The 24,969-nt window shown below is 49.4% G+C and overlaps 2 protein-coding genes across 5 annotated transcripts in view; one reads left to right on the top strand and one right to left on the bottom strand.

The window, feature by feature from the left end:
* BRF1 (BRF1 RNA polymerase III transcription initiation factor subunit) overlaps positions 1-24,969 on the bottom strand; it is a 357,225-nt gene that overhangs the window by 203,048 nt on the left and 129,208 nt on the right. Inside the window, exon 5 of the mRNA XM_060261809.1 lies at positions 20,849-20,921. Coding sequence (XP_060117792.1) covers positions 20,849-20,921 — 73 coding nt within the window. The remainder of the gene's footprint in view (positions 1-20,848; positions 20,922-24,969) is intronic.
* Positions 8,080-13,205, top strand: BTBD6 (BTB domain containing 6). Of its 4 annotated transcripts, none has more exons than XM_060261993.1 (5): positions 8,080-8,204; positions 10,009-10,294; positions 10,906-10,996; positions 11,476-11,594; positions 11,802-13,205. In XM_060261993.1, the coding sequence occupies exons 2-5, from the start codon at positions 10,098-10,100 to the stop codon at positions 12,832-12,834; spliced, it is 1,440 nt and encodes a 479-aa protein (XP_060117976.1). In that variant the 5' UTR covers positions 8,080-8,204; positions 10,009-10,097; the 3' UTR covers positions 12,835-13,205. The 4 variants fall into 4 exon arrangements, with proteins under 4 accessions (XP_060117976.1, XP_060117977.1, XP_060117975.1 ...); XM_060261994.1 differs by lacking the exon at positions 8,080-8,204 and adding an exon at positions 9,039-9,678; XM_060261992.1 differs by lacking the exon at positions 8,080-8,204 and having other exon boundaries at positions 9,152-10,294.

The raw sequence follows: 24,969 nt of genomic DNA, 5'->3' as shown, positions 1-24,969 counted from the left end.
GGAAGGTAAAGGAGATTGTGAGCCACTCTGAGTCTCTGATTTAGAGAGAAGGGTGGGGTATAAATCTGCAATTCTTCTTCTTTTGGATAACCAGGTGGCATTAGCGGCCAGGAGCGCCTCTCGCCAGCTCTGGCATCTCTTGCTGTTGTGGTATATGCCATAGTAACATATTAGATTACGGAAGGGCACTATACATGGGGCTACCCTTGAAGAATATCCAGAAACTATGACTTGTACAGAAAGCTGCAGTGAGAATGCTGTCTGGAGCAGGCCACGGACACTGTACCTCTCCTGCTATCTTCTTATCCAACTGGACTATAACAAGCGATAAGTATAGGAAACATCGGAGGATGGTAGAAGACAGGAGGGCCTTGTCGGAGCGGGAGTAGCAGAGTGAGGGAGATGACTTGCCCGACACAGGGCTTCAGGAAAGAAAATCAGGCAGACACGTGCAACTAGTGCCAAAAGGTGTATTAACATATATACACAACAAGTGCTCTCTTGTGCAGTCTATACAATATCACCTCCACGGACAAAGTGCTTCGCCTAACCACCATCTCACAGGGAGAGACCTGTGTGATGCACACACAGATCATATATAGTCCAAGCAGCCAATCCTGGCCGTGCTGACTCAGCAGATTGCATCACTTGGCTTCTGCCGGCTCAAGCCGGTCTGCTGATCAGGTCACTGTGACCTAGCCTGGCAGCTAGATCACCAGCTGTCATACTGTGGCTGTCAGACTGGGTTTATGTAGATTCTTGCTCCAACACACCTCCTAATCTATCTAAACCCAGTGCACCAAAACACTTTACACAGTTTACATACATGTCCACCAGCAACATTACAGTTCATATTTACGTAGCTCGGAACCCTTTCCGGAATTCGTTCAGGAACTCATCATGATTGTAAAACACATCATCGTGTTCCTGTTCAGCCAGCTCTTTCAGACGCTTGGCTTCAGCCTCCTTCTCCCTTGCCTCGCACTCTGCCACCCAGGCTTTCCATTTCTTAGCCTTTTCTTTTAACATTTCCTCAAATCCGGGTGGGTCTGGATTGACAGTCAGAGTGACATAGGGACACTTGTACCTAGCGGGACGTTGGCCTTTGGTGGACCTGGCAGACACCCGTGGCCCTGTGCTTGGACCAGCTTTGTCTTCTTCGGGTTGCTCTGTTCCCACCTCCTGGGCTGGTTGCTCTGCCCCTGTAATTGGGCGTTGAACCTCCTGACTCTCACACTTTACCTCCAGTTCCTGCATTTGAGGCTCTGCCTCCTGACTCTGCTCGTCAGGCTCTGTGCCAGCATTCGGCTCACCTTCTCCAGCCCCACTGGGTGCCACCTCCTGGGCTGGAGTTCTGGGCTGCGCTCCAACATCGTTATTGCTACTTGGCAGCAGGACAAATTGTTTCTGCAAGGAGTGCAACCTTGGCCAGCTGCTTTCTTCATTGAACTGGGCACTCTTACTAAGTGTTATCTTGCTTTTGCTATTGCAGAAACGATAACACCTGGCCCTTGGCTTGTAGCCCAGAAAAATTAGGCTCTCTGCCCGGACATCCCCCTCCCCGCTACTCGTGGAGTGGATGCCAACCCGAGCCCGTGACCCAAAGACTTTTAAAGAACTCAAATCTGGGGTCTTGTTCAACAGTAACCTGTAAGGCACATTTTTCACAGTATTACACCAAACCCTATTTTGCAAAAAAACAGCTGCATGTATGGTTTCTGCCCAATAGGTCATTGGCAGTTGTGCATCCTCTAACATGCAATACATCACATTCTGCAATACAGCCCCATGCCCATTTTCTCGGGGCGTTGCCGGGTTCGTCAGACGGTGGGCGATGCCCTTGTTCTCCAGCCAACGTTTCATCGGGTTAGATAAGAATTCCCCCCCTCTGTCGGTTTGTACAGCCAGGAGATTAACCCCTAATTGTCTCTCCACTGCTTTGACCCACTTGGTGAATGTCTTATACACCTCAGACTTATGCACCATGGTGAAAACCCACGCGTACCTCGTGTGGTCGTCGGTGGCCACCAAGCAGTATCTCCTCCCCGACAGACTCTTTGGCAATGGGCCAATAACGTCTAAATGGACTAGTTCCAGGGCTCGTGTGCTTTCCCTTGAGCTTTCTTTAGCAACAGCACACGCCTTGCTTTTGGTCTTCTTGCAGACCTGGCAATCCAAGTAACATTTGCAAGGATTTACTTTCAAACTAGGCACAAGCTCCAGGGTTTTCTTTAACGCCCTAAATCCGCAGTGCCCAAGTCTCCTATGGAGCACATGTATACAATTATTGTGCACAGGCTCATTCGACACCTGAGCCACCTGGGCACAATCACTCTGGACCACATACAGTTTACCTTCCCTCTTTCCTGTCACAAGCAACTTTCCCCCACCTCCCAGGATTTTGCAGCAGGTTTTCTCAAATCTCACCTGGTATCCCTGGTCAAACAGTGTGCTAACACTCAACAGGTTAGACTGCAGTGAGGGTACATACAACACATTTTGCAACATACATTTCAGTGCAGGAAATTCCACATTGCCTGAGCAAACAGAATTGGCAGTGGTCCCATCAGCCAATCTCACATACTTATGCTCAGGACTGTCAATGTTTTTCAATAACTCCTTCTCGCAGCAGAGATGGCTCGTTGCCCCGGAGTCTAAAATCCAAGCAGACCCTGTGCTCTCTACTGCAGACGTGACCAGCCGGGTTGCTTCCTCACACGGGCTGGCGGTCCTCCGCTCTCGCCGCACACGCCCCCGCCTCTTCTCCCTCTCAGGGCAAGCTCGGAGCAGGTGCTGCGACGACCCGCATCCATAGCAGCGACGGACTGCAAACGCAGTCGGCTCCACTTCCTCCACCTTCGGACGCCTGCCAGCAGCAAAAGCTGGCTCATTCTTGGCTGTCTTCCCGGACACACCGATGACAGCACGCTGCCCGGCCGACACCCCCGGACAGCTCACGGCCGCAATTCTCTCTTGGAAGTCAAGCAGGTGGGCACAGGCGTATTCCATGGTCAGGGTCGCTACGTCCACCGTCTCCAGAGAAGTTATCAGGGGAGTGTACTCAGGTGGCAACGACGACAGCAAAATGTACACTCTGTCGTCTGGAGCTACAGTCTTGCCTCTTGCCTCCAGCTCAACGAAACAGTCCGTTAGCCGTTTGATGTGATCTTTCACACACCCTCCAGCCGGCATAACGGTGCGGAACATCCTCCTTGTCAAGGCCATGAGGGAACCAGCAGTGGTGCTAACATGCACCGCACTCAACGCGTCCCAGGCAGCCTTGGGAGTGTCCTTCCCTCGCACATAAACCAGCTGGTCATCTCCTATAGATAGCACTATGTTGGCCAGTGCCTTATCCGATAACACAGTCTCGGCAGGAGATAAGTCAGCAGGGGGGTTACTCACGAACAGCCATTGCCCTTCACGCTTGAGGTAGTGTTGCATTCTCAGGCTCCACACCGCGTAGTTGGCTGAGGTGAGCTTCTCAACGGCTACTCCAAGCTGTTGCTGAGCCATCGTGCCGACTCCTCCTCACAGCTGGCTGCCGACGTCCCTCTGGCTCTCAAACAGAGAACGGTGGTGCTTCTGTGTCCTTCACCGGCGTTCCTCGCCTCCGGCTCTTTCCAAACTCACAGTCAGCTCAACTCTCAACTCTCTCCTCCGCGCAGCGGAACCGCCCTGGGCCCATAACCCTGTCGGAGCGGGAGTAGCAGAGTGAGGGAGATGACTTGCCCGACACAGGGCTTCAGGAAAGAAAATCAGGCAGACACGTGCAACTAGTGCCAAAAGGTGTATTAACATATATACACAACAAGTGCTCTCTTGTGCAGTCTATACAATATCACCTCCACGGACAAAGTGCTTCGCCTAACCACCATCTCACAGGGAGAGACCTGTGTGATGCACACACAGATCATATATAGTCCAAGCAGCCAATCCTGGCCGTGCTGACTCAGCAGATTGCATCACTTGGCTTCTGCCGGCTCAAGCCGGTCTGCTGATCAGGTCACTGTGACCTAGCCTGGCAGCTAGATCACCAGCTGTCATACTGTGGCTGTCAGACTGGGTTTATGTAGATTCTTGCTCCAACAGGCCTGGCGTGACTTTGTCCTTGGGGTTGCAAAGAGTCGGGACTCGACCGTGCGACTAAACAACAAAATAGGAAACGGATCACTGACATCCAGTTTGCTTCCAAGACTAATTCAAGGTGCTAGGATTGACATTGAAAAGCCTTATGCGGCTTGAGACCAGCATGCATTAAGGGCTGCCTAACTCCCATATGAGGAGCCCCGTGGCGCAGAGTGGTCAGCTGCAGTACTGCAGTCCGAGCTCTGCTCACGACCTGAGTTCAATCCCAGCAGAAGCTGGGTTCAGGTAGCCGGCTCAAGGTTGACTCAGCCTTCCATCCTTCCGAGGTTGGAAAAATAAGTACCCAGCTTGCTGGGGGGAAAGTGTAGATGACTGGGGAAGGCAATGGCAAACCACCCCGTAAAAAGTCTGCTGTGAAAACATCGCGATGCAATGTCACCCCAGAGTCAGAAACAACTGGTGCTTGCACAGGGGACTACCTTTACCCTTTTTTTACTCCCATATGAACCTGCCCAAACATTAAGGTAATCTTCACTGGCCTGTCTTCAGATGCCCCCATCACTTGAGGCTACACAGGTGACAACCCGAAAAAAGGCCTTCTCGGTCATGCCACCAAAAGTATGGGATTCATTCGGAATGTACCCGACTAGCATCATCTCCCGCTGAACATAAGAACATAACATAAGAACATAAGAGAAGCCATGTTGGATCAGGCCAACGGCCCATCCAGTCCAACACTCTGTGTCACACAGTGGCAAAAATTTTTATATATACACACACACACTGTGGCTAATAGCCACTGATGGACCTTTGCTCCATATTTTTATCTAAACCCCTCTTGAAGGTGGCTATACTTGTGGCCGCCACCACCTCCTGTGGCAGTGAATTCCACATGTTAATCACCCTTTGGGTGAAGAAGTACTTCCTTTTATCCGTTTTAACCTGTCTGCTCAGCAATTTCATCGAATGCCCACGAGTTCTTGCATTGTGAGAAAGGGAGAAAAGGACTTCTTTCTCTACTTTCTCCATCCCATGCATTATCTTGTAAACCTCTATCATGTCACCCCGCAGTCGACGTTTCTCCAAGCTAAAGAGTCCCAAGCGTTTCAACCTTTCTTCATAGGGAAAGTGCTCTAGCCCTTTAATCATTCTAGTTGCCCTTCTCTGGACTTTCTCCAATGCTATAATATCCTTTTCAAGGTGCGGCAACCAGAACTGCACACAGTACTCCAAATGAGACCGCACCATTGTTTTATACAGGGGCATTATGATACTGGCTGATTTGTTTTCAATTCCCTTCCTAATAATTCCCAGCATGGCGTTGGCCTTTTTTATTGCAAACGCACACGGTCTTGACATTTTCAGTGAGTTATCTACCAGGACCCCAAGATCTCTCTCTCGGTCAGTCTCTGCCAGTTCACACCTCATCAACTTGTATTTGTAGCTGGGATTCTTGGCCCCAATGTGCATTACTTTGCACTTGGCCACATTGAACCGCATCTGCCACGTTGACGCCCACTCACCCAGCCTCAACAGATCTCAAGAGCTGGACCTTTTCGGACCATTTGGAGTCCGTGTACTGATCCTTTAAAATTGTTTTTAAATTGTTTTTTGTGTGTCTTGATTTATGAGGTTTTTATTATTTTTTTAGAAGATTGCAGATTTATACCCCGCCCTTCTCTCTGAATCAGAGACTCAGAGCAGCTTACAATTTCCTATATTTTCACCCCCCACAACAGCCACCCTGTGAGAGTGGGGCTGAGAAGGCTCTCACAGCAGCTCCCCTTTCAAGGACAACTCTTGTGAGAGCTATGGCTACCCCAAGGCCATTCCAGCAGGTGCAAGTGAAGGAGTGGGGAATCAAACCCAATTCTCCCAGATAAGAGTCTGCACACTTAACCACTACACCAAACTGGTTCTCACTTTTAAAACCGTTCTGTTTTGCATCTGGGTTCTAAGCCAGAGATTTGCGGTGGCAAAGGCTGAAAACGCTGAAGTGAAATCCAGAGAAGGCAGAAGTAATGCTGGTTGGGAGAGCTGATGTCCCAGAAGGACTGAATCCACTTTTCCTAGATGGTGTGAAGGTGGCTGTGCCAAAGCAGGTCAAGAGCTTGGCAGTGCTGATGGAACCCTGCCTTGCTGCTGGAAAAGCAGGTCGGCATGGTAGCCAAAAGCACCTTCTATCAGCTGCATCTGGTTTGCCATCTTTCTTACCAAGATTCGGCTGATTTGGCCATGCCGATTCATGCTTCTGTAACCTCACAGCTGGACTACTGCAATGTGCTTTACACGGAGCTGCCCTTGAAGACAATCCAGAAACTATGGCTGGTCCAGAATGTGACAGCCTGACTTTCAGGGAGGGGCTAAATGCCAGGAACAGATATTGAACAGTCTGAAAAAGCTACATTGGCTGCAGTCTGTTCCAGAGTCCAATACAAGGTGCTAGTTATAACCTTTAAAGCCCTTCGTGACCTGAGGCCTGCATAGCTGAAGGACCAAAGGATGCCTTCTACTGAATCAGACCATTGGCCCACCAATGTCAGTATTGTCTGCTCAGACTGGCAGAGGCTCTCCAGGGTCTTTGAAAGAGGTCTTTCACATCATCGTCTACCTGGTCCTTTTAACTGGAGATGCTGGGAATTGAACCTGGGACCTTCTGCGTGCAAGATGGATGCTCTGTGAGTAACCCACAAAGATTTGAGCAAATGAGGATTTGTGTAGTACCAAAAAGGGATACGCACTTTGGAAAGTCAAACTTTATCACATATGATGCATATAGTAAATGCATATTTTATTTGTTTGTATCTTATCCATTATAACCCACCTCTCTCCCCATTGGAGACCCCAAAGCAGTTTACATTGTTCTCTTCTCCTCCATTTTCTCCCCATGATAATCATGTGAGGTAAGGTTTGGCTGAGAGCGTGTGACTGGCCCAAGGTCACCCAGTAAACTTCCACAGCAGAGTGGAGAGTTGAATCCGAGTCTCCCAGATTGCAACACTGCACTGGCTACAGAGACCTGTGTGCATGTTATGTGCCATCACTTCCAATTCATGAAGATGACCCCATGAATTAATGACCTCTGAAACGTGCTATCATGAACAGTCATTTTCAAGTCTGGCAAATGGAGGTTCGTGGCTTCCTTTACTGAGTCACTCCATCTCATGTTGGTTCCCTGCTTTTCTTGCTGCCTTCCACTTTTCCCAGCATTATTGTCTGTTCCAGTGACTTTTCCTCTCATAAAGTGACCAAATGACGCCTCCGTTTAGTCATTTTAGCTTCTAGGAAGAGAAGTTCAGGCTTGATTTGAACTAGAGTGCGCTTCTTTATTTTAAGCAGCCCACAGTAATCTGTAAAACTTGCCTCCAACACCACACTTCAAATGAATCAACTTTATTCATTGTCCAACTTTCACATCCATAAAAGGCAATGGAGAATATGTGTGTTTGTATGTGTGTGTTAAGTATCTTCAAGTCGCGTTTGACTTATAGCAACTCTAAGAATTAACAACCTCTGAAACAACCTCTCCTATTACCACGGGTTGAATGCAGGCACCCAGAGCCCTATGGTTTTGCCTATATGTAATTACAGCCTACATGAGATTCCTGAAAGGCCTCTATAGCCGGTGGGCCACGGTTTCCAGAGATCTGCCCCCCTTTCCCTAGGCTTGCAATGAAAGCCCTCTCCTTTGCATTCAGAGAATCGGCCCCAAACCTCTGGCCCGGCTGACCGGCCCAGAGACAAACGCTCTGCTTTGCCTCCAGCATCTCCTCCCCCCCCCCCAAAAAGTTTAAAAGCAGGGAGTTACCCCCCCCCCTCCGATCTCTGCTCAAAGCCGGGAGGGAAGGGAAGGAGTCGAGCGCCATTCAGAAAGGAGCAGGGGCGCCCTCGCTCGGCCCGGCTCGCAAAGGAGCCAGCCCGGGTCCGCCGCCGCCGCTGCTGTCGCACGCAGCCGGGCTCGACGAGCCAGCCCCTCCCGCCTGCCTGATGTTGCTGCTGCTGCTGCAGCCGCCGCCACGGTGCTTTCCCCTCGCACGGATCATGGCTTCGGACTCCTCGCCCCAGCCCGCCGCCCTGCAAACTTTCCCGACTGGATCTGGCCCGAGAGGCGCCTGGTAAGGAGCGGAGATCCAGTTCTTTGCAGGGGGGGCAGCGATTGGGAAGGGGAGGGCTTTTAATAAAGCAGCGGTCAGGGGGGAGGGGGGACCGGGATCGAGGCCGGCAGGCGAGCCGCTGCGTTTCCAGGGCGCCGCCGAGTGCCGGGGCTGCGCTCTCTCGCTCGCCTTCGCCGACGCAAATGTCGGCCGAGGCGTCCTCTCCGAGCGGTGACGGGGATAGCCCGGCCCGGCCTCCGCTGGTCGACTCCGGGGAGCCCCTTCGGGCTAGCCGCCGCCAAAGCAAGCTCAGGCCGGTCTGCGTGCTCGGGGAGGGTGAGGGATCCCCGTGCAAGCTAATGGGAAGAGGAGAGGAGGAGGCAGGCCGAGAAGAAAAAGCACCAAACTTTCCTCCGCCTCCTCCTCTCCAAAACAAACCCGGGGTCGGCGTTGCCTGCTTGGAGCAGGAGGGGAAACTTGCAACGACGGCGGCGGCTTCCCTCGCCCGCGCACGGGAAGCTCGCTTGGCTTTCTGCAAGCTCGTCTCTCTCTCTCTGCCCTCCAAACAGGAGGGTGAATTTGGGTTTCCTGTAAATTTCCCAAATGGAGGAGGGGACTGGGAAGCTGGGAGCGACTGGGAAGATGGGAGAGAGCAGAGCAAAGGGGGTGGGCGGGCGGCGAGAGAGAGAGAGAGAGAATGACATATTGTCTGGCGAGGGAGGGGCGGCGGGCGGGAGGGAGCCTCCCTCCCTTCGCCTCTTCGCCCGGGCCCGCCGCCGCTTCGCCATTGGAGCAGGCGGCGGTGACGCGCGGAGCTGCTGCTGGCTATTTGAGGCAGGAGGAGGAGGCGGAGGCAGCAGCAACAGCGGCCAGGGCGAAGGAGACGGGCCGGGAGGCGCATTACGCGTCAGGACGCGTGCACACGCGGTCGGGCACGGGTGCTGGAGAGCTTTTGCAAAAAAAAAAAAAAAAGAGAAGCGTTTGCAGAAGGCGACGAGGCTGGGAAGGGCTGCCCCCCTCCGGCCCTCCGCGGATACAGAAGGGAGCTCCGCCTGCCTGCCTGAGCGGGATTAAACCTCCCCTCCCGCCGCCGCGCAGCAACGCAGCCATCCGCGGGCTCGTTGCAAAGGAGGCGTCTCTTTGCAAAACTTGGATCTCCGCCTCTGCGCGCTCGAGCCCGCCGCTGGGATTTGGGGCTGTTTTGGTTGGTGTGTTGGCAACCGACGGGGGTCCGTCTCGCCTCGAGGGCGCGGGGCTTTGCGGCCCGTTTGCAACGGAGAGAGAGAGACAAGAGAGCCAGTCTTCGAAACGAAAGCAGCCGAGTTCCTCCAGCCTTCGCCCTCCCCGGGCAGAAGTTCGCCGGGGCTCGTTGGAGCTGCCGCGTCCTCCGGGGAAAGCTGGAGCGCGTCTGATTCGGATTGGGGAGGGGGAGCCTGCGCTCCGGATTAAGATCGGGTCAACCCCCGTCGTCGCCGTCGCTCCTCTTCCCGGCCAGGTGAGCCGCTGGCGATGAGTCACTAGGGCATCATCCCTCCTCCTGCGCCTCCTCCAGGAACACAAAAGAGCTCCCAAAATAAAATAAAATCTCTGCAAAGTGCTTGGGCTGAGATCCTCCGGCAGCACAGCGCAACCAGCCTCCTGGCCTTAAAAAGCAGCCTTTCCGGGTCCTTTTGTAGCCATTGGGACTGTGCTTCGATGTGGCGGCCGTAGCCGAGGGGGGGGTCCCTTTCTCCCCTCCCCACCCACCCCCAGCCGATGCCCTTGGACCATGGTTGCTTCCGAGGCAAGATCATGAAGTGTTTGACTTTCTTTCTTCTGCTTCCAGAGACCTTAAAGAAGTCCAAAAAGAGCGTGAGGGCCGGCAAGGGGCCAGCATGCTATGAGGTCGGGGCCCCCCTCGCCCTCCAGAAGAAGATGGCTGCGGAACTTTACCCGGCCAGCGCCAACAACACCAACCTCGCCAACAGCAACGCCGCCGCCAACAGCAAAAAGAACGCCCTGCAGCTCCAGCAGAGCGCGCAGCCCCCGCCGCCGCCGCCCCTGCAAAACCTCAACAACAACAACTTGGAGAGCGCCAACTGGCAGTCCTTCCACCCGACCCTGCGGGAGAGGTAAGCCCCTCGGCCGGCCCGGCCCGCCTGCGGGACCGAGAGTGGCAGCGGCGCCCCTCCCCACCCTAGCAGACAGGGCGCCGCAAACAGAACAACGCGCAGCGCTCGGCAGGTCCCGGCAGGTAGAAACCCGGGCATGCCCGCTGCGGCCGTGCGGTGAGGCTCGCTCCCTTGCGCGCGCCCCCGGAGCCAGCCAACAAGACGGGGAGCCACCGCCTACCTGTCTTCGCTGCCACCCCCTTTTAGGGTGCCTGTGCTAAAGAGCTGTTGCCCAGTACTGGTGGCTAGGGATGTCAGCCTCCAAAAGTGTGGGGGGGGGGGTGCTGGGGATCTTTTTGGAATTACAACGATCAGGTTCCCTGGATAACATGGATGTTTTGGGGAGATCAGTCTTCCCCAGATTCCATACCCGAATTTCTAGGAGTTTTCCAAGATGGAGGGGGGGGGCAGCCTAACAGGTGCCAAGATGGGGAGGGGAGGCAGTGCCAAGAAGGAAAAGAAGGCTAAAAGAACAACTTTGCAGAGCTGTGGAATTGGGCTGGGGACGGTTACTGCTGTTTTATTTACTAGGCCCTTTCTCTCCCCCCCTCCCCTTTACTGTAAATCCACAGGAACGCGCTCATGTTCAATAACGAGCTGATGGCTGATGTGCATTTTATTGTGGGCCCCTTGGGGGCGGCCAAGAAAGTTCCGGCTCACAAGGTTTGTGGTGGGATTTCCCCCCTCCCCTCTTTTCCCCAATACTGTCACAGGAATCCAACCTGGAGCGCTCAGAGCAGGTTTATCCAAAGATGCTTGAACCACTACACCCTTCCTCCCCAGTTTCTGCTAACTCATCTCAAGATCCCTCCCATTTCCCAGGACCCCTAGAAACAGTTTTGTGCAAAATGCAGTGGAAACAGTATTCTAAATACACAAAAGTCTGGGGGAAATAGCGCATGCAGAAAACAGCAGGAGGAGCAATGTTGTTTTAATACCATAGACTGAACATCTTTTAGACTGAACAAACCTGCACTAGTACATCCCAGTCTAAGCCTTATAGCGAAAAGGAAGACGGGGAGGAGGGGGAATTTCCTGCCCTTGAGTGTTCACTTACTGCAGACTCGTCCGCTGTCCTCTCAACGGAGCTGCCAACCTGCTATAGCTTGACTTCGGCTATTTTGTTTGTTTGTTTTACACAGTACGTTTTGGCAGTTGGTAGCTCCGTCTTCTATGCTATGTTTTACGGAGATCTCGCAGAGGTCAAATCTGAAATCCATATACCAGATGTGGAACCGGCAGCTTTTCTAATCTTATTAAAGTAAGTAGCAAGTCAAGACAGCTTGGGGTGACTCACGTCAATCGTGCAATGTGGTGTTGGGGTTTTTTCTACGTCATTTGGCAACGTGGGAAAAAAATGCCTTCAAGTGCTTGATGTGAACTTCCCGCTAGGTGCAGAATTAAGACTATGGCATATAATAGATCTTTCTGCTTAAAGCGGTGTTTTGGGTTTTTTTGTTACCAATAGGTACATGTACAGCGACGAAATTGACCTAGAAGCCGACACGGTGCTTGCTACTCTCTACGCCGCCAAGAAGTACATCGTCCCTGCTCTGGCAAAGGCTTGTGTCAATTTTCTGGAGACCAGCCTAGAGGCCAAGAACGCTTGCGTCCTGCTGTCTCAGAGCAGACTCTTTGAGGAACCGGAGCTGACGCAGCGCTGCTGGGAAGTCATCGACGCTCAAGCCGAGATGGCGCTGAAATCGGAGGGCTTCTGTGAAATAGACCAGCAGACCCTCGAGATTATCGTCACCCGGGAAGCGCTCAACACCAAGGAGGTGGTGGTCTTCGAGGCTGTCCTGAACTGGGCCGAGGCCGAATGTAAGAGGCAGGGCCTGCCCGTCACGCCCAAGAACAAGCGGAATGTATTGGGGAAAGCTTTATACTTGGTACGGATCCCCACCATGACTCTGGAAGAGTTTGCCAATGGAGCGGCTCAGTCCGACATCCTCACCCTCGAGGAGAGGCACAATATTTTCCTGTGGTACACTGCCGCAAACAAGCCCAAGCTCGAGTTTCCGCTGACGAAAAGGAAAGGGCTCGTGCCCCAGAGGTGCCACCGGTTTCAGTCCTCCGCCTACCGCAGCAATCAGTGGAGGTACCGAGGCCGCTGCGACAGCATCCAGTTTGCTGTCGACAAACGGATATTTATCGCCGGACTGGGGTTGTACGGGTCCAGTTCGGGGAAAGCCGAGTACAGTGTCAAAATCGAACTGAAGCGGCTAGGGGCCGTTCTCGCCCAGAACCTGACAAAGTTTACCTCCGACGGATCTAGTAACACTTTCTCGGTGTGGTTCGAGCACCCCGTGCAAGTGGAGCAGGACACTTTTTACAACGTCAGTGCCATTCTGGACGGCAACGAACTCAGTTACTTTGGCCAAGAGGGAATGACTGAAGTCCAGTGTGGCAAAGTGACGTTCCAGTTCCAGTGCTCTTCGGACAGCACCAACGGCACTGGAGTACAGGGGGGGCAAATTCCCGAACTCATTTTCTATGCATGATGCATTTCACTTAGGTTGTATTCCGGTACTGCTATGCACGCGGTTAAGGGATGCTCTTCATTTCACTGCAGCCGCAGTACAGAATGTTTCCCTACTTATCTACTTACCACCAGGCTATCCAACTAAGTGAAGGAATGCTCGTGAATTTAATCTTATTTTATTTATTCCTAAGCTATTTGACTTAATTATTAAACTGCGCCACGCAGGAAAAGGGGGGAAGGGAGGAAGAGAAAAGGTCTAAAAAGTTTTGCACGTACCGTGCGTTTATTTTGTATATAGATAAAACTAACTCGCAGCTGACTCAAACGGAATGTTCTAAAGTAGAGCGGTTTGAGAATGTTGAATATAAAAACCTTTTTACTTGTCCTAAACCTTGGTGTGCTTTGTTGATTGGCGGTCCTGCCACAGCTTGGTTCCCACGTTAGCGTGACTTCACTTTAAAATGTGAGGATAAATCACAGAATAATAGAGTTGGAAGGGACCTCCAGGGTCATCTAGTCCAACCCCCTGCACAATGCAGGAAATTCACAAACGCCTCCCCCTAAATTCACAGGATCTGCATTGCTGTCAGATGGCCATCTAGCCTCTGTTTAAGAACCTCCGAGGAAGGGAGAGCCCACCACCTCCCAAGGAAGCCTGTTCCACTGAGGAGCCACTCTTGTCAGGAAGTTCTTCCTAATGTTGAGCTGGAAACTCTTCTGATTTAATTTCAACCCATTAGTTCCGGTCCTTCCTTCTGGGGCAACAGAAAACAAATGCAGGGCTGCAGTCCTGTACCTGTTTATGGAAACTTAGATTCCACTGGTGACAGTAAAAGCTGAACTCTCGTAACTGCCTCTGGGACTGTACTGCATAAGGAACATTTATTGTGTTATTTACCAAGGTTTTAGCGGTAGCTTAAAACAGGTGGGATTCAGCAGTGATAGGTAACGAAAATCCTCACCCCTCCCAAGCAGTGATGTGAGGCAGAAAATTTCCCAGCGTGTTATTTTTCCACCCCACAAAATGTAAATCTAGTTTGTTTATCTATGGTCCCTCCCCTTGTGCACCTGATTTCCAAACATCTGGGACCAGAAAAGATAACAGCACGGAGTACCGGATACTTTGCACATTTCAGTGGCAGAAGCAGCTTGCCCTCTTTTGTTTTCCTCTGACCCCAAAAGACAGGGCCAGAATACCTCTGCAGACAAAGCATCGCACAGGTTTTTGATGAGACGTCAATCAAATTGCTTCCCCACCCCCTTCCTTCAGTGGAATGTCCATAGACTCCAAGCCAGCCCTTGTGATGCGGCAGAACACACACGCAACTGTCTTATACTGAATCAGACCCTGGGTCCACCAAGGTCGGTCTTGTCTGCTTAGACTCGGCAGCAGTTCTCCAGGGTCTCAGCAGAGGTCTTTCATATTGCCCATTATGTGATCCTTTAAACTAGAGATGCCAGGGAATTGAACCTGTGGTTTCCCGCATGCCAAACAGATGCTCTGCCGCTGAGCCCAACCATTGGCCCATCCATAAGAACATAAGAGAAGCCACGCTGGATCAGGGCAGTGGCCCATGCAGTCCAACACACTGCGTCACACAGTGGCCAAAAAAACCAGGTGCCATCAGGAGGTCCATCTATGAGGCCAGGACACAAGAAGCCCTCCCACTGTGCCCCCCCCCAAGCACCAAGAATACAAAGCAGTACTGCCCCAGACAGAGTTTCATCTACACCTTGTGGCTAATCCAGATCACTATTGCCTATTGTGATTGACTCTCTCTAGTGTCTCAGGCGGAAAGGTCTTTCCCAACACCTACTACCTGGTCCTTTTTAACTGGAGATGCTGGGGATTGAACTAGGGACTTCCTGCATGCATAGCAGATGCTCAACCACTGAGCCGTCCCTCTCCAATTGAGGGTGGGAAGAAGGCTAACTACGTAATCCCTGCTAATTAACAAAAATCTGATTTTTTTTCCCCCCAACGCAGTAGTCTCCAGGAAAGTGCTATTCTTTCAAGAAAGATCCTATTCTATCAGTTCATCCATTTATATCTATATAGTAGATCCAAACACAGGCAACAACCCCAGCCAGCATGGTGTAGTGGTCAGTGGGTCCAACTTGGAGACCCAGCTTCAAGTCTCCACTGTACCATGGAGTGATCTTGGGCTAGTCGCACCTATTTAGCCTAGTCGACCTCAGAAGGTCGTGAGAATAAAAGAGGAGAATGATGTAAACTGTTTTGGGTCCCCACTGGGGGGGAACAGAGAGGTACGAATGAAATAAATTAATGTTATAAATCACTGGAGGTTGAAGAATGGGGCCTATTTATTGGCCCCTTTTCAGCTATGTGAACCAGATAAAGATGGAAGTTTTACCATATACTTTTAAAATCTTGTTTTCTTAGTAGTTTTGACACCTGTGCTCTTACAGTTTTTTCCTTTGAGATAGTTTGCTACAATTTGTGCCTAGGGTAAAATTGGTTGCATAAATTTATATAACCCGTTCTAAGATGACTGTTCTTACTAAATCAGACATTGCAGGCAAAATACAGATACTGAAGATTATCCTCAATTAGGACAGACGATGGAGGAGGGTGTGTTCAAGCTGCCTAATAACGTACTTGCTCAGATACAAAGAATAGTGCAGTTAGGTTGGTGTGCCCAGGGGCAGATGGGGGTTGGGATTCGCTACTTCCCAAATTGCTGCCCTTCCATTGCCACATGGTAGATCGATTGCCTTTGAAACGAAAAGGGAATTTCAAAAACATTTTGCAATATGGCATGAGAGCCAACTATAGAGTCAAAAAAGTAGGCATACAGAAAGTAGCCAAAGAGCTTTGGGATACTCCCATGTTAGGATATGAAATGCAAATCCTCACTGATACATCAATCATATAACAGTTCCTACAACCCAATCATGCCAAGTAAATTGTTTTGGTTCAGTGATATTCAATGGTTCACATGTGGCTCTTTTCAGGAAAGCCCCTGTTCAATGGGGCTTTTGGGTTGGCCGGTGGTTCCCGCCTTGAAACAGGCGTCGTTGAAGGAAGTAATAAGCTGGGGGGCCCCATGCCAGAGATGAAAATAAACTTTTTAGGCTGATGGTAACTGTGAACGTGGCTGTCTCTGAGCTGCAGAGTGAGGTTTAACTGCTTTAAATCGACCAGACTACAGCCATGTTTGGCGACCTCAACTGGACTCTTATTATAAATGGACATTCTGCAACACATCTCAAGTAACCGTGGATACCAGCATGAAAAGCAAGTTAGCCCAATAGCATTTGGAATAGCTGTGGCTAGGAGAGCCTTCCTGGAAGCTCCCAGTTCAAATGTTGAGCCACCTATAATATCTCTCTCTTTCTCTCTCGAGGGCCAGTGATGGTTAAGTGTGCAGACTCTTATCTGGGAGAACCGGGTTTGATCCCCCACTCCTCCACTTGCACCTGCTGGCATGGCCTTGGGCCAGCCATAGCTCTCACAGAGTTGTCCTGGCAGCATCTGGGAGAGCTCTCTCAGCCCCACCCACCTCACAGGATCTCTGTTGTGGGGGAGAAAAGGAGATTGTGACCCGCTCTGAGAGTCTGAGTGGAGGCCAGGATAGAAGTCCAATATCATCTTCATCTTCTCCATGCAGTAAGCCACTTTCTCGGTCCCTCCCTTCTATTTGTTAACTAGCTAAAATTTTGGTCATTAGTCAAGGGAAACTAGGTTTTGGATAGTTTGTGTTCTGGAACCTTCCAGCATATCCTACTTGAAATATTAGGTGCCTATATGCAATTACCAATTTTGTGACATTTACAGCAATCTGTACACTTTGGAGCTAACGGAACAGTCTATCAAACATACAAGCAGTACTGTTACCACTTGTGGATATGTCAGGAGTGAAAGGTCACTGCTGGTGCTAGTACACTCTTGTTGCTCCTTTGAGATTGCCTCACAGTACTGTCTGTCTCCCCTTCTGGCCCAGCTTGTATAGTGCTATTTCCTAGATTATGAGCACATACATGGATCTGTCTAATCCTGAGACATATCCTTGGCCCATCAAGGTCAGCATTGCCTATTCTGACTGGCAGCAGCTCTCCAGGGTCTCACATCACCTACTACCTAATCCAGGGCTGTTGAACTCATTTGTTATGAGGGCCACATCTGACACAGATGAGACTATGTGGGGCCGTGCTTGGATGTGTCGGGCTGGGCCATGTGCGTGCCTATTTAAGATTCGGTAGCAGAGAGATAAACTTTTAAAAGGACACAAACATGACTAAAGATTTTTAAAAAATAAAATAAAACATGCTTAATACATTAGCACTTGTCGCTTTCTTTGTATTTCTCCAATGGGATCCAGGGAACTGGGCAAAGGAAGCTCTGGCTCTCCCTCCCTCCCCAAGGGACCGGGGGGGGGGAGCCCCAAACAATGGAGAAAACTGAGGCTTTGCTCAGTAGTTCCTGTGTGATTGAGCAAGCCTTGTGTAAAGCAAGCTGAGATGCAGAAGGAAACAAGAAAGAGGGAGAAGGAAGCAGATGACAGCCAGTTGCTCGGGGGCCTGATAGGAGCCCTCTGGGGGCTTGATTTGACACCCCTACCTAATCCTTTCACATGGGAGATGCCAGGGACTGAACCTGGGATCTTCTGCATGGAAAACACGATTTACCACTGTGCCACAGCCTGCCTCCCAAAGGAAATCTTCGGTCATCAAAACACAGCTCCGCAATTGTTCTGCCTAGACCAGTCTTTGGCCAGGAAAACATCCGCTGGTTTTACAAAGGTTTTTGAGAACTATGACATCCAAATGGCACTGGAAATGCCAAACGGCCATTTGTTTTCACCGATACGTAAAACGCAAATGGACATGAGTATTCAGAAGAAGAAACTGTTATCTTGTCCGTGCTTGATAGCAAGAGAAAGCAGAGCAACATACTTTGATCCCTTCAAGGTTTCTTGTCAGGTGCCGCTTTTTAAAAAGATTATTACAATAATTTTAAAAAGCCATATCAAGTCACAAATGACTTACGGAGACCCCTTCTGGGGTTTTCAAGGCAAGAGACGTACAGAGGTGGTTTGTCGTTGCACGCTTTGTTCGTTGGCCTTTTTTTTTTGCATATTAGGCCATACCCCCTGCTTGTCACATAAGAACATAAGAGAAGCCATGTTGGATCGGGCCAATGGCCCATCCAGTCCAACACTGTGTCACATAAGAGAAGCCATGTTGGATCAGGCCAATGGCCCATCCAGTCCAACACTCTGTGTCACATAAGGACATAAGAGAAGCCATGTTGGATCAGGCCAATGGCCCATCCAGTCCAACACTCTGTGTCACATAAGAACATAAGAGAAGCCATGTTGGATCAGGCCAATGGCCCATCCAGTCCAACACTCTGTGTCACATAAGAACATAAGAGAAGCCATGTTGGATCAGGCCAATGGCCCATCCAGTCCAACACTCTGTGTCACACATAAGAACATAAGAGAAGCCATGTTGGATCAGGCCAGTGGCCCATCCAGTCCAACACTCTGTGTCACACAGTGGCCAAAAAAACCCAGGTGCCATCAGGAGGTCCATCAGTGGGGCCAGGACACTAGAAGCCCTCCCACTGTGCCCCCCCCAACAAGCACCAAGAATACAGAGCACCACTGCCCCAGACAGAGAGTTCCAACAATACGCTATGGCTAATAGCCACTGATGGACCTCTGCTCCATATGTTTATCCAATCCCCTCTTGAAGCTGGCTATGCCTGTAGCCACCACCACCTCCTGTGGCAGTGAATTCCACGTGTTAATCACCCTTTCAGTGAAGAAGTACCTCCTTTTATCAGTTCTAACCTGACTGCTCAGCAATTTGATTGAATGTCCACCATTGTTTCACACAGGGCTTTTTTGACAGAAAAAGCCCAGCAGGGTCTCATTTAACATATCAGGCCACACCGTCTGGCACCAAGACAGCCAGAACTGCGTTCCTGCTCAAAAAAAAAAAAAAAAAAGCTTTTTTGCATCGCGATGTCTTTCTCAGTGGTCCCCCATCCACATACCAACCACGGCTGACCCCGTTTAGCTTCTGAGATCTGACAAGCTTGGCTTAGCCTGGGCTATTCAGGGTACTAAAAAGATGATTACAACCACCAAAATAGCATCTGGCCTCTGCCTACAGGGAAAGACCACTGGTTTCAAAACGAACCAGACGGTGATTTTGTTTCTCTTTTTCACGATCTAGATCTTTAACCTGTCCTTCTCCATACGCGAAAACATTACAAGTGCATTAACCCGCCCGTGGAGAGAAAACTCATCCTCCACACAACTCTGTTTCCGCCGTCACAGGGGGCAGTTCCAGACAACTCGCATGAATGCACACAAAGCAGCCTTATACTGAATCAGACCATCGGTCAAATCAAGATCAAAGCTCTCTACTCAGACTGGCAGCGGCTCTCCAGGGTCTCAGGCAGAGATCTCTCATGTCACCAGGGCTTTTTTGGTAGCAGGAAGCCCTTTGCATATTAGGCCACACCCCTTGATGTAGCCAGTCCTCCAAGAGCTTACAGGGCTTTTCTTATAGGGCCTACTGAAAGCTCCAGGAGGATTGGCTGCATCGGGGGGGTGTTCTTATGTTCATTCTTATGGGCTTTTTCTACAAAAAAAGCCCTGTGTGAAACAATGGTGACATCAGGGGGTATGGCCTAACATGCAAAGAACATAAGAACATCAGAGAAGCCATGTTGGATCAGGCCGATGGCCCATCCAGTCCAACACTCTGTGTCACATAGTGGCCAAAAAACCCAGGTGTCATCAGGAGGTCCATCGGTGGGGCCAGGACACTAGAAGTCCTCACACTGTTACCCCTCCCAAGCACCAAGAAAACAGAGCATCATTTGCCCCAGACAGACAGTTCCAACAATACGCCACTGATGGACCTCTGCTCCATATGTTGATCCAATCCCCTCTTGAAGCTGGCTATGCCTGTAGCCACCGCTACCTCCTGTGGCAGTGAATTCCACGTGTTAATCACCCTTTGGGTGAAGAAGTACCTCCTTTTATCCGTTCTAACCCGACTGCTCAGCAGTTTCATTGAGTGTCCACAAGTTCTCGTATTGTGAGAAAGGGAGAAAAGGACTTCTTTCTCTACCTTCTCTATCCCATGCATAATCTTGAAAACCTCTAGGAGCTCCTGCTACAAAAAAAAGCCCTGCACATCACCTACTACCCAATCCTCTTAACTGGAGACGTCAGGGATTGAATCTGGGGCGTGACTCAAGTCAAGCAGATATCCGACCACTGAGCCACAGCCTCTCCCTAACTCGGTACAGCCCACTCTCAAGTGGGCTCAGTTTCCTATCAGTTAGGAACGCACAGCCACGCTAGGGATACTTCCTCCACTACAGAGCTCCAACTTCCAGCAAATCTATTGCTAAAGTTCTCAAATATCCATCATGAGCTGCCACTAGTCAATTCCGCAAGTCATTAATGTTCATTATTACTATTTGACCCATTTCTGCAGACCCTAAAATCAAGAACTCTGTGCTCGGGCCAGAGCTTTTTTTGTAGCAGGAACTCATTTGCATATTAGGCCACACCCTCCTGATGTAGCCAATCCCCCAAGAGCTTATGGTAGGCCCTGTACTAAGAACCCTGTAAGCTCTTGGAGGATTGGCTACATCAGGGGTGTGTGGCCTAATATGCAAAGGAGTTCCTGCTACAAGAAAAAGCCGTGGCTCAGACGAAACCGAAGCCATTTGTTTTCACCGATACATAAAACGCAAATGGACATGAGTATGCAGAAGAGGAAACTGCTATCTTGTCCGTGCTTGACAGCAAGAGAAAGCAGAGCAACATTTTTCTATTCTAAGGTTAGCTCTCCACTCTGCCTGGCGGCTTTCACCTTAGGGCTCATCTGGATTTCATTTTAAAATGCCTTTTTAATATACGCTTAAATGTATTATGCAAATGTCTCAGCTGCTAGAAGCTTCTAGGAAATAACGGCCACAAGCACAACCCACGTAACTGATAGCCAACTCTTACATTTTAAAAAAAAAAATAATAATTTACCTATAGCAGGAGCGTTTATGCAGAGCTCTCTGGCCAACAAGAGGAACGTTTTTCCTAGCACGTAGACGTTCACCTGTACAAGAAGGAGGGAGGAAAAGTTAAATTTGTCTAACGTTTTTGTACAACTTTATCCTCCATCAGGCCAATGGTCCATCTCATCTAAAATCCTTTTTCATACCATAGCTAGCTAAATAAGAACATAAGAGAAGCCATGTTGGATCAGGCCAATGGCCCATCCAGTCCAACACTCTGTGTCACATAAGAACATAAGAGAAGCCATGTTGGATCAGGCCAATGGCCCATCCAGTCCAACACTCTGTGTCACATAAGAACATAAGAGAAGCCATGCTGAATCAGGCCAATGGCCCATCCAGTCCAACACTCTGTGTCACGTAGTGGCCAAAACCCAGGTGCCGCCAGGTCCACCAGCAGGGCCAGAACTCCAGAAGCCCTCCCACTGTAGCCCCCCAAGCACCAAGAATACACAGCACCACTACACCAGACAGAGTGTTCCACCTGTACCTTGTGACCAATAGCCACTGATGGACCTCTGCTCCATATGTTTATCCAATCCCCCTTGAAGCCGTCTAACCTTGTAGCTACCACCATTTCCTGCAGCAATGAACTCCGTGTATTAATTACTCTTTGGGTGAAGAAGAAACATGCCCCCAGAAGGCCAACAAACAAGAATTCTCCAAGCCAATAGCATTCTGAATGAAGTACTGCCCATCAACACCACTGGGCATCTGAGTTAGTATTGTAAGAAAAGGAGAAATACTATTCCCTTTCCAGATAGTTTCAGGTGCATAGCTGTGTTGGTCTGTAACAGAAGAGTAAGACTCAAGCCAGTTGCACTTTAGATTTTGGGGGTATAAACTTTCAAGAGTCAAAACTCCCTTGATCAGAGTATTGGGGGAAGGGAGCTTTAACTCTTGAAAGCTTATATGATAGAAATATTGTTGGCCTCTGAAGAACTGCTCAACTCCATCCACTTTCTTTTTTGCTTGATTTATCATATAAACCTTGTTGTTCCCCTTCATTGTCTTCTCTCTGAACTTAACAAGCACTGAACTCCACAGCTTCCCCTCTTCTTGAAGTTAGTCACTGGTCTGTGACAAGTAGCTGACCAACTCCCAAGGCTACATTTTGCTGCTAAAATTTGTTATACCCTTTTCTACAAGACAGATGTAGCTCCCTTTTCCGTATCCTTCAGAGACCATAGACTTGAATGTGGGACCTTGTCTGCTGAAGGAAACAGCCAGCCGATTCTTCATGGTGGCAGCGGTGGTGGTGGTGACATTGTGTTTTTGCAGTTCTAAGGATACTGTGTGTGAGGAATGCAGAAGGGCAGCTAAAAAGGTTTGTGTTCAATTAACTCATGGTGACCTTGTGACGTTCTCCTGGGGTTTTCAAGGTAAGAGATGAGCAGAGGTTGTTTGGCACTGCCTTGCTGTGCAGAGTCTGCCTTAGCGGTCTCCCCTCCAAGTACTGACCCTGCTTAGCTTCTAAACTCCGATACGATTGGGCTAATCTGGAGTGTTAGTGCTGCTGCAGTTGTGGTTTTGGGACTTGTAAATGAACCATGAGGAGCCCCGTGACGCAGAGTGGTCAGCTGCAGTACTGCAGTCCAAGCTCTGCTCATGACCTGAGTTCAATCCCGGCAGAAGCTGGGTTCAGGCAGCTGCCTCAAGGTTGACTCAACCTTCCGTCCTTCCGAGGTCGATAAAAGGAGTACCCAGCTTGCTGGCCTGATCCAACATGGCTTCTCTTATGTTCTTAGTAGGCAAATGATAATAGAAGGTGCGATAGGATTCTCAAAGAACAGTGTCAGATTACATATGTAAGTGCCAACAAGTGACAACCAAGTCACAACCCCATTAAGGACTCTCAAGAAAAGTGAAAAGAGGAGGTGGTTGGCCATTGCCTTACTCAGCAGAGTCTTTCTTGGTGCTCTCCAATCCACATACAGAACATGCTTAGCTTCCAAGATCTGATGAGACAGGACTATACCGTGCCTCCTACCCTCCCAGTGACAGATTAATGACCTGTTTTTTCCTCATTCTTCAATCTTCAAGGGAGATATCACATATCTACTCTTTTCCTCCCCACCACCAGTTCAAAACAGATACCAGGCTCTGGCTGATGCCTGAACTGGGAACGCAGACTTTTGCTCTGAACAGGTATATCAGTGTTCTTTCCGGTATCTTAGTTCTCAAAAAAAACGAATCATGCTGTAAACAGAGAACAGCAAAGCAGCAAATTGAGCCAAAGACCTCAGCCAATGAAAAGTTGTGGCATCTCTTCTCAGGTTCCAAAGGCTGCGGGGGCAGACGTCAAGTAGATTTTTAAAAGAACAGAAGGTATTAGATCTCTACGATTCGAATGTTATGGCCATTTGGTTCCCATTATTAGATTTGTTGGCATCTCGGCATTTATTTAGCTCTATACTCAAAGCTGTTAACGCTATCTATTGATTTTATTTTATCTTCAGGTACAAGTTGGAAATCATTATGTGTATTATTGTTTCTTCCTATTTTGGTTTTTATTTATTCATTCATTCTCATATTTATATCCTGCCCTCCCCTAATGGGCTCAGGGCGGCTAAGAACAGTTAAAAACATAGAAGTTAACAGACAAATATACAATAAAAATCATTTATAGTTGATGGGGTGTGAACTGGCACAGACTGACCAAGAGAGAGATCTTGGGGTCGTTGTAGATAACTCACTGAAAATCTCAAGACAGTGTGCGATTGCAATAAAAAAGGCCAACACCGTGCTGGGAATTATTAGGAAGGGAACTGAAAACAAATCAGCCAGTATCATAATGCCCCTGTATAAATCAATGGTGTGGCGCCTCATTTGGAATACTGTGTACAGTTCAGTCACTATACCTCAAAAAGGATATTATAGCATTGGAAAAAGTCCAGAAAAGGGCAACTAGAATGATTATAGGTTTGGAACACTTTCTCTATGAAGAAAGGTGAAAGCGCTTGGGGCTCTTTAGCTTGGAGAAACGTCGACTGCGGGGGTGACATGAAAGATGTTTACAAGGTTATGCATGGGATGGAGAAAGTAGAGAAAGAAGTCCTTTTCTCCCTTTCTCACAATACAAGAACTCGTGGGCATTCGATGAAATTGCTGTGCAGTAGGATTAGAACGGATAAAAGGAAGTACTTCTTCACCCAAAGGGTGATTAACATGTGGAATTCACTGCCACAGGACGTGGTGGCGGCTACAAGCATAGCCAGCTTCAAGAGGGGTTTGCATAAAAATATGGAGCAGAGGTCCATCAGTGGCTATTAGCCACGGCATATTATTGGAACTGTCTGGGGCAGTGATGCTCTGTATTCTTGGTGCTGGGGGGGGAGGCAAAGCGGAAGGGGCTTCTAGCCCCACTTGTGAACCTCCTTTTTTTTTTGCCACTGTGTGACACAGAGTGTTGGACTGGATGGGCCATTGGCCTGATCCAACATGGCTTCTCTTATGTCCTTATAATTTACAATCCCTAAAAATCCAAGATGGATGTTGATATTACTAATTATTGTTTACCGCTACAGTCATTGATGTTACCGGATGTCATTTGTCGAGCTACGCTTGTATTGGAGTCAGTTAAAATTCTCGATGCTGTGGAATGGTCGCCGCCTCCCCTTAGATGTTGAAAACCAGTTTAAACAGTTTGGTCTTGCAATTCCTGTGGGACTGTGGCAGGTCCCGCAGGGCCCTGATGTTTTCAGGGACAGCACTCCACAAGCCGGGGGGAAGGGGTGGTGAGGTGGGGGGGGGGCTTAACCAACCAACTCGATGTCAAAGTTTGTTTTATATTTTGCTTTGGATTATGATTTTTATTTTGGCGTTGTTATAATTTGCTTTTGGCATTCAATAAAAGTTTATTATAAACAAAGAAGGGAAGGTGGTTTGACACAGCTGTTGATGCTACAAAATACATCTCGGCAGGACTTTTTCTGCAGCAGGAACTCCTTTGCCTATTAGGCCACGCCCCCATGATGTAGCTAATGTAGCTGTAGCTTACAGGGCTCTTCTTGCAGGGCCTACTGTAAACTTTTGGAGGATTGGCTACATCAGGGGTCTGTGGCCTAATAGGCAAAGGAGTTCCTGCTA

Source organism: Heteronotia binoei, chromosome 21 (assembly GCF_032191835.1).
Source record: "Heteronotia binoei isolate CCM8104 ecotype False Entrance Well chromosome 21, APGP_CSIRO_Hbin_v1, whole genome shotgun sequence".
NCBI classification, from domain to species: Eukaryota; Metazoa; Chordata; class Lepidosauria; order Squamata; family Gekkonidae; genus Heteronotia; species Heteronotia binoei.
Note: the sequence above shows the minus strand (reverse complement) of the source record. Positions and strands in the feature narration are given on the sequence as shown.

Coding starts and splice junctions, on each gene's coding strand:
- BTBD6 (XM_060261992.1), top strand. CDS start 9,939: ATGCCCTTGGACCATGGTTGCTTCCGAGGCAAGATCATGAAGTGTTTG. Junction 10,295..10,905: donor CACCCGACCCTGCGGGAGAG/GTAAGCCCCTCG, acceptor GTAAATCCACAG/GAACGCGCTCATGTTCAATA. Junction 11,595..11,801: donor GCTTTTCTAATCTTATTAAA/GTAAGTAGCAAG, acceptor TGTTACCAATAG/GTACATGTACAGCGACGAAA.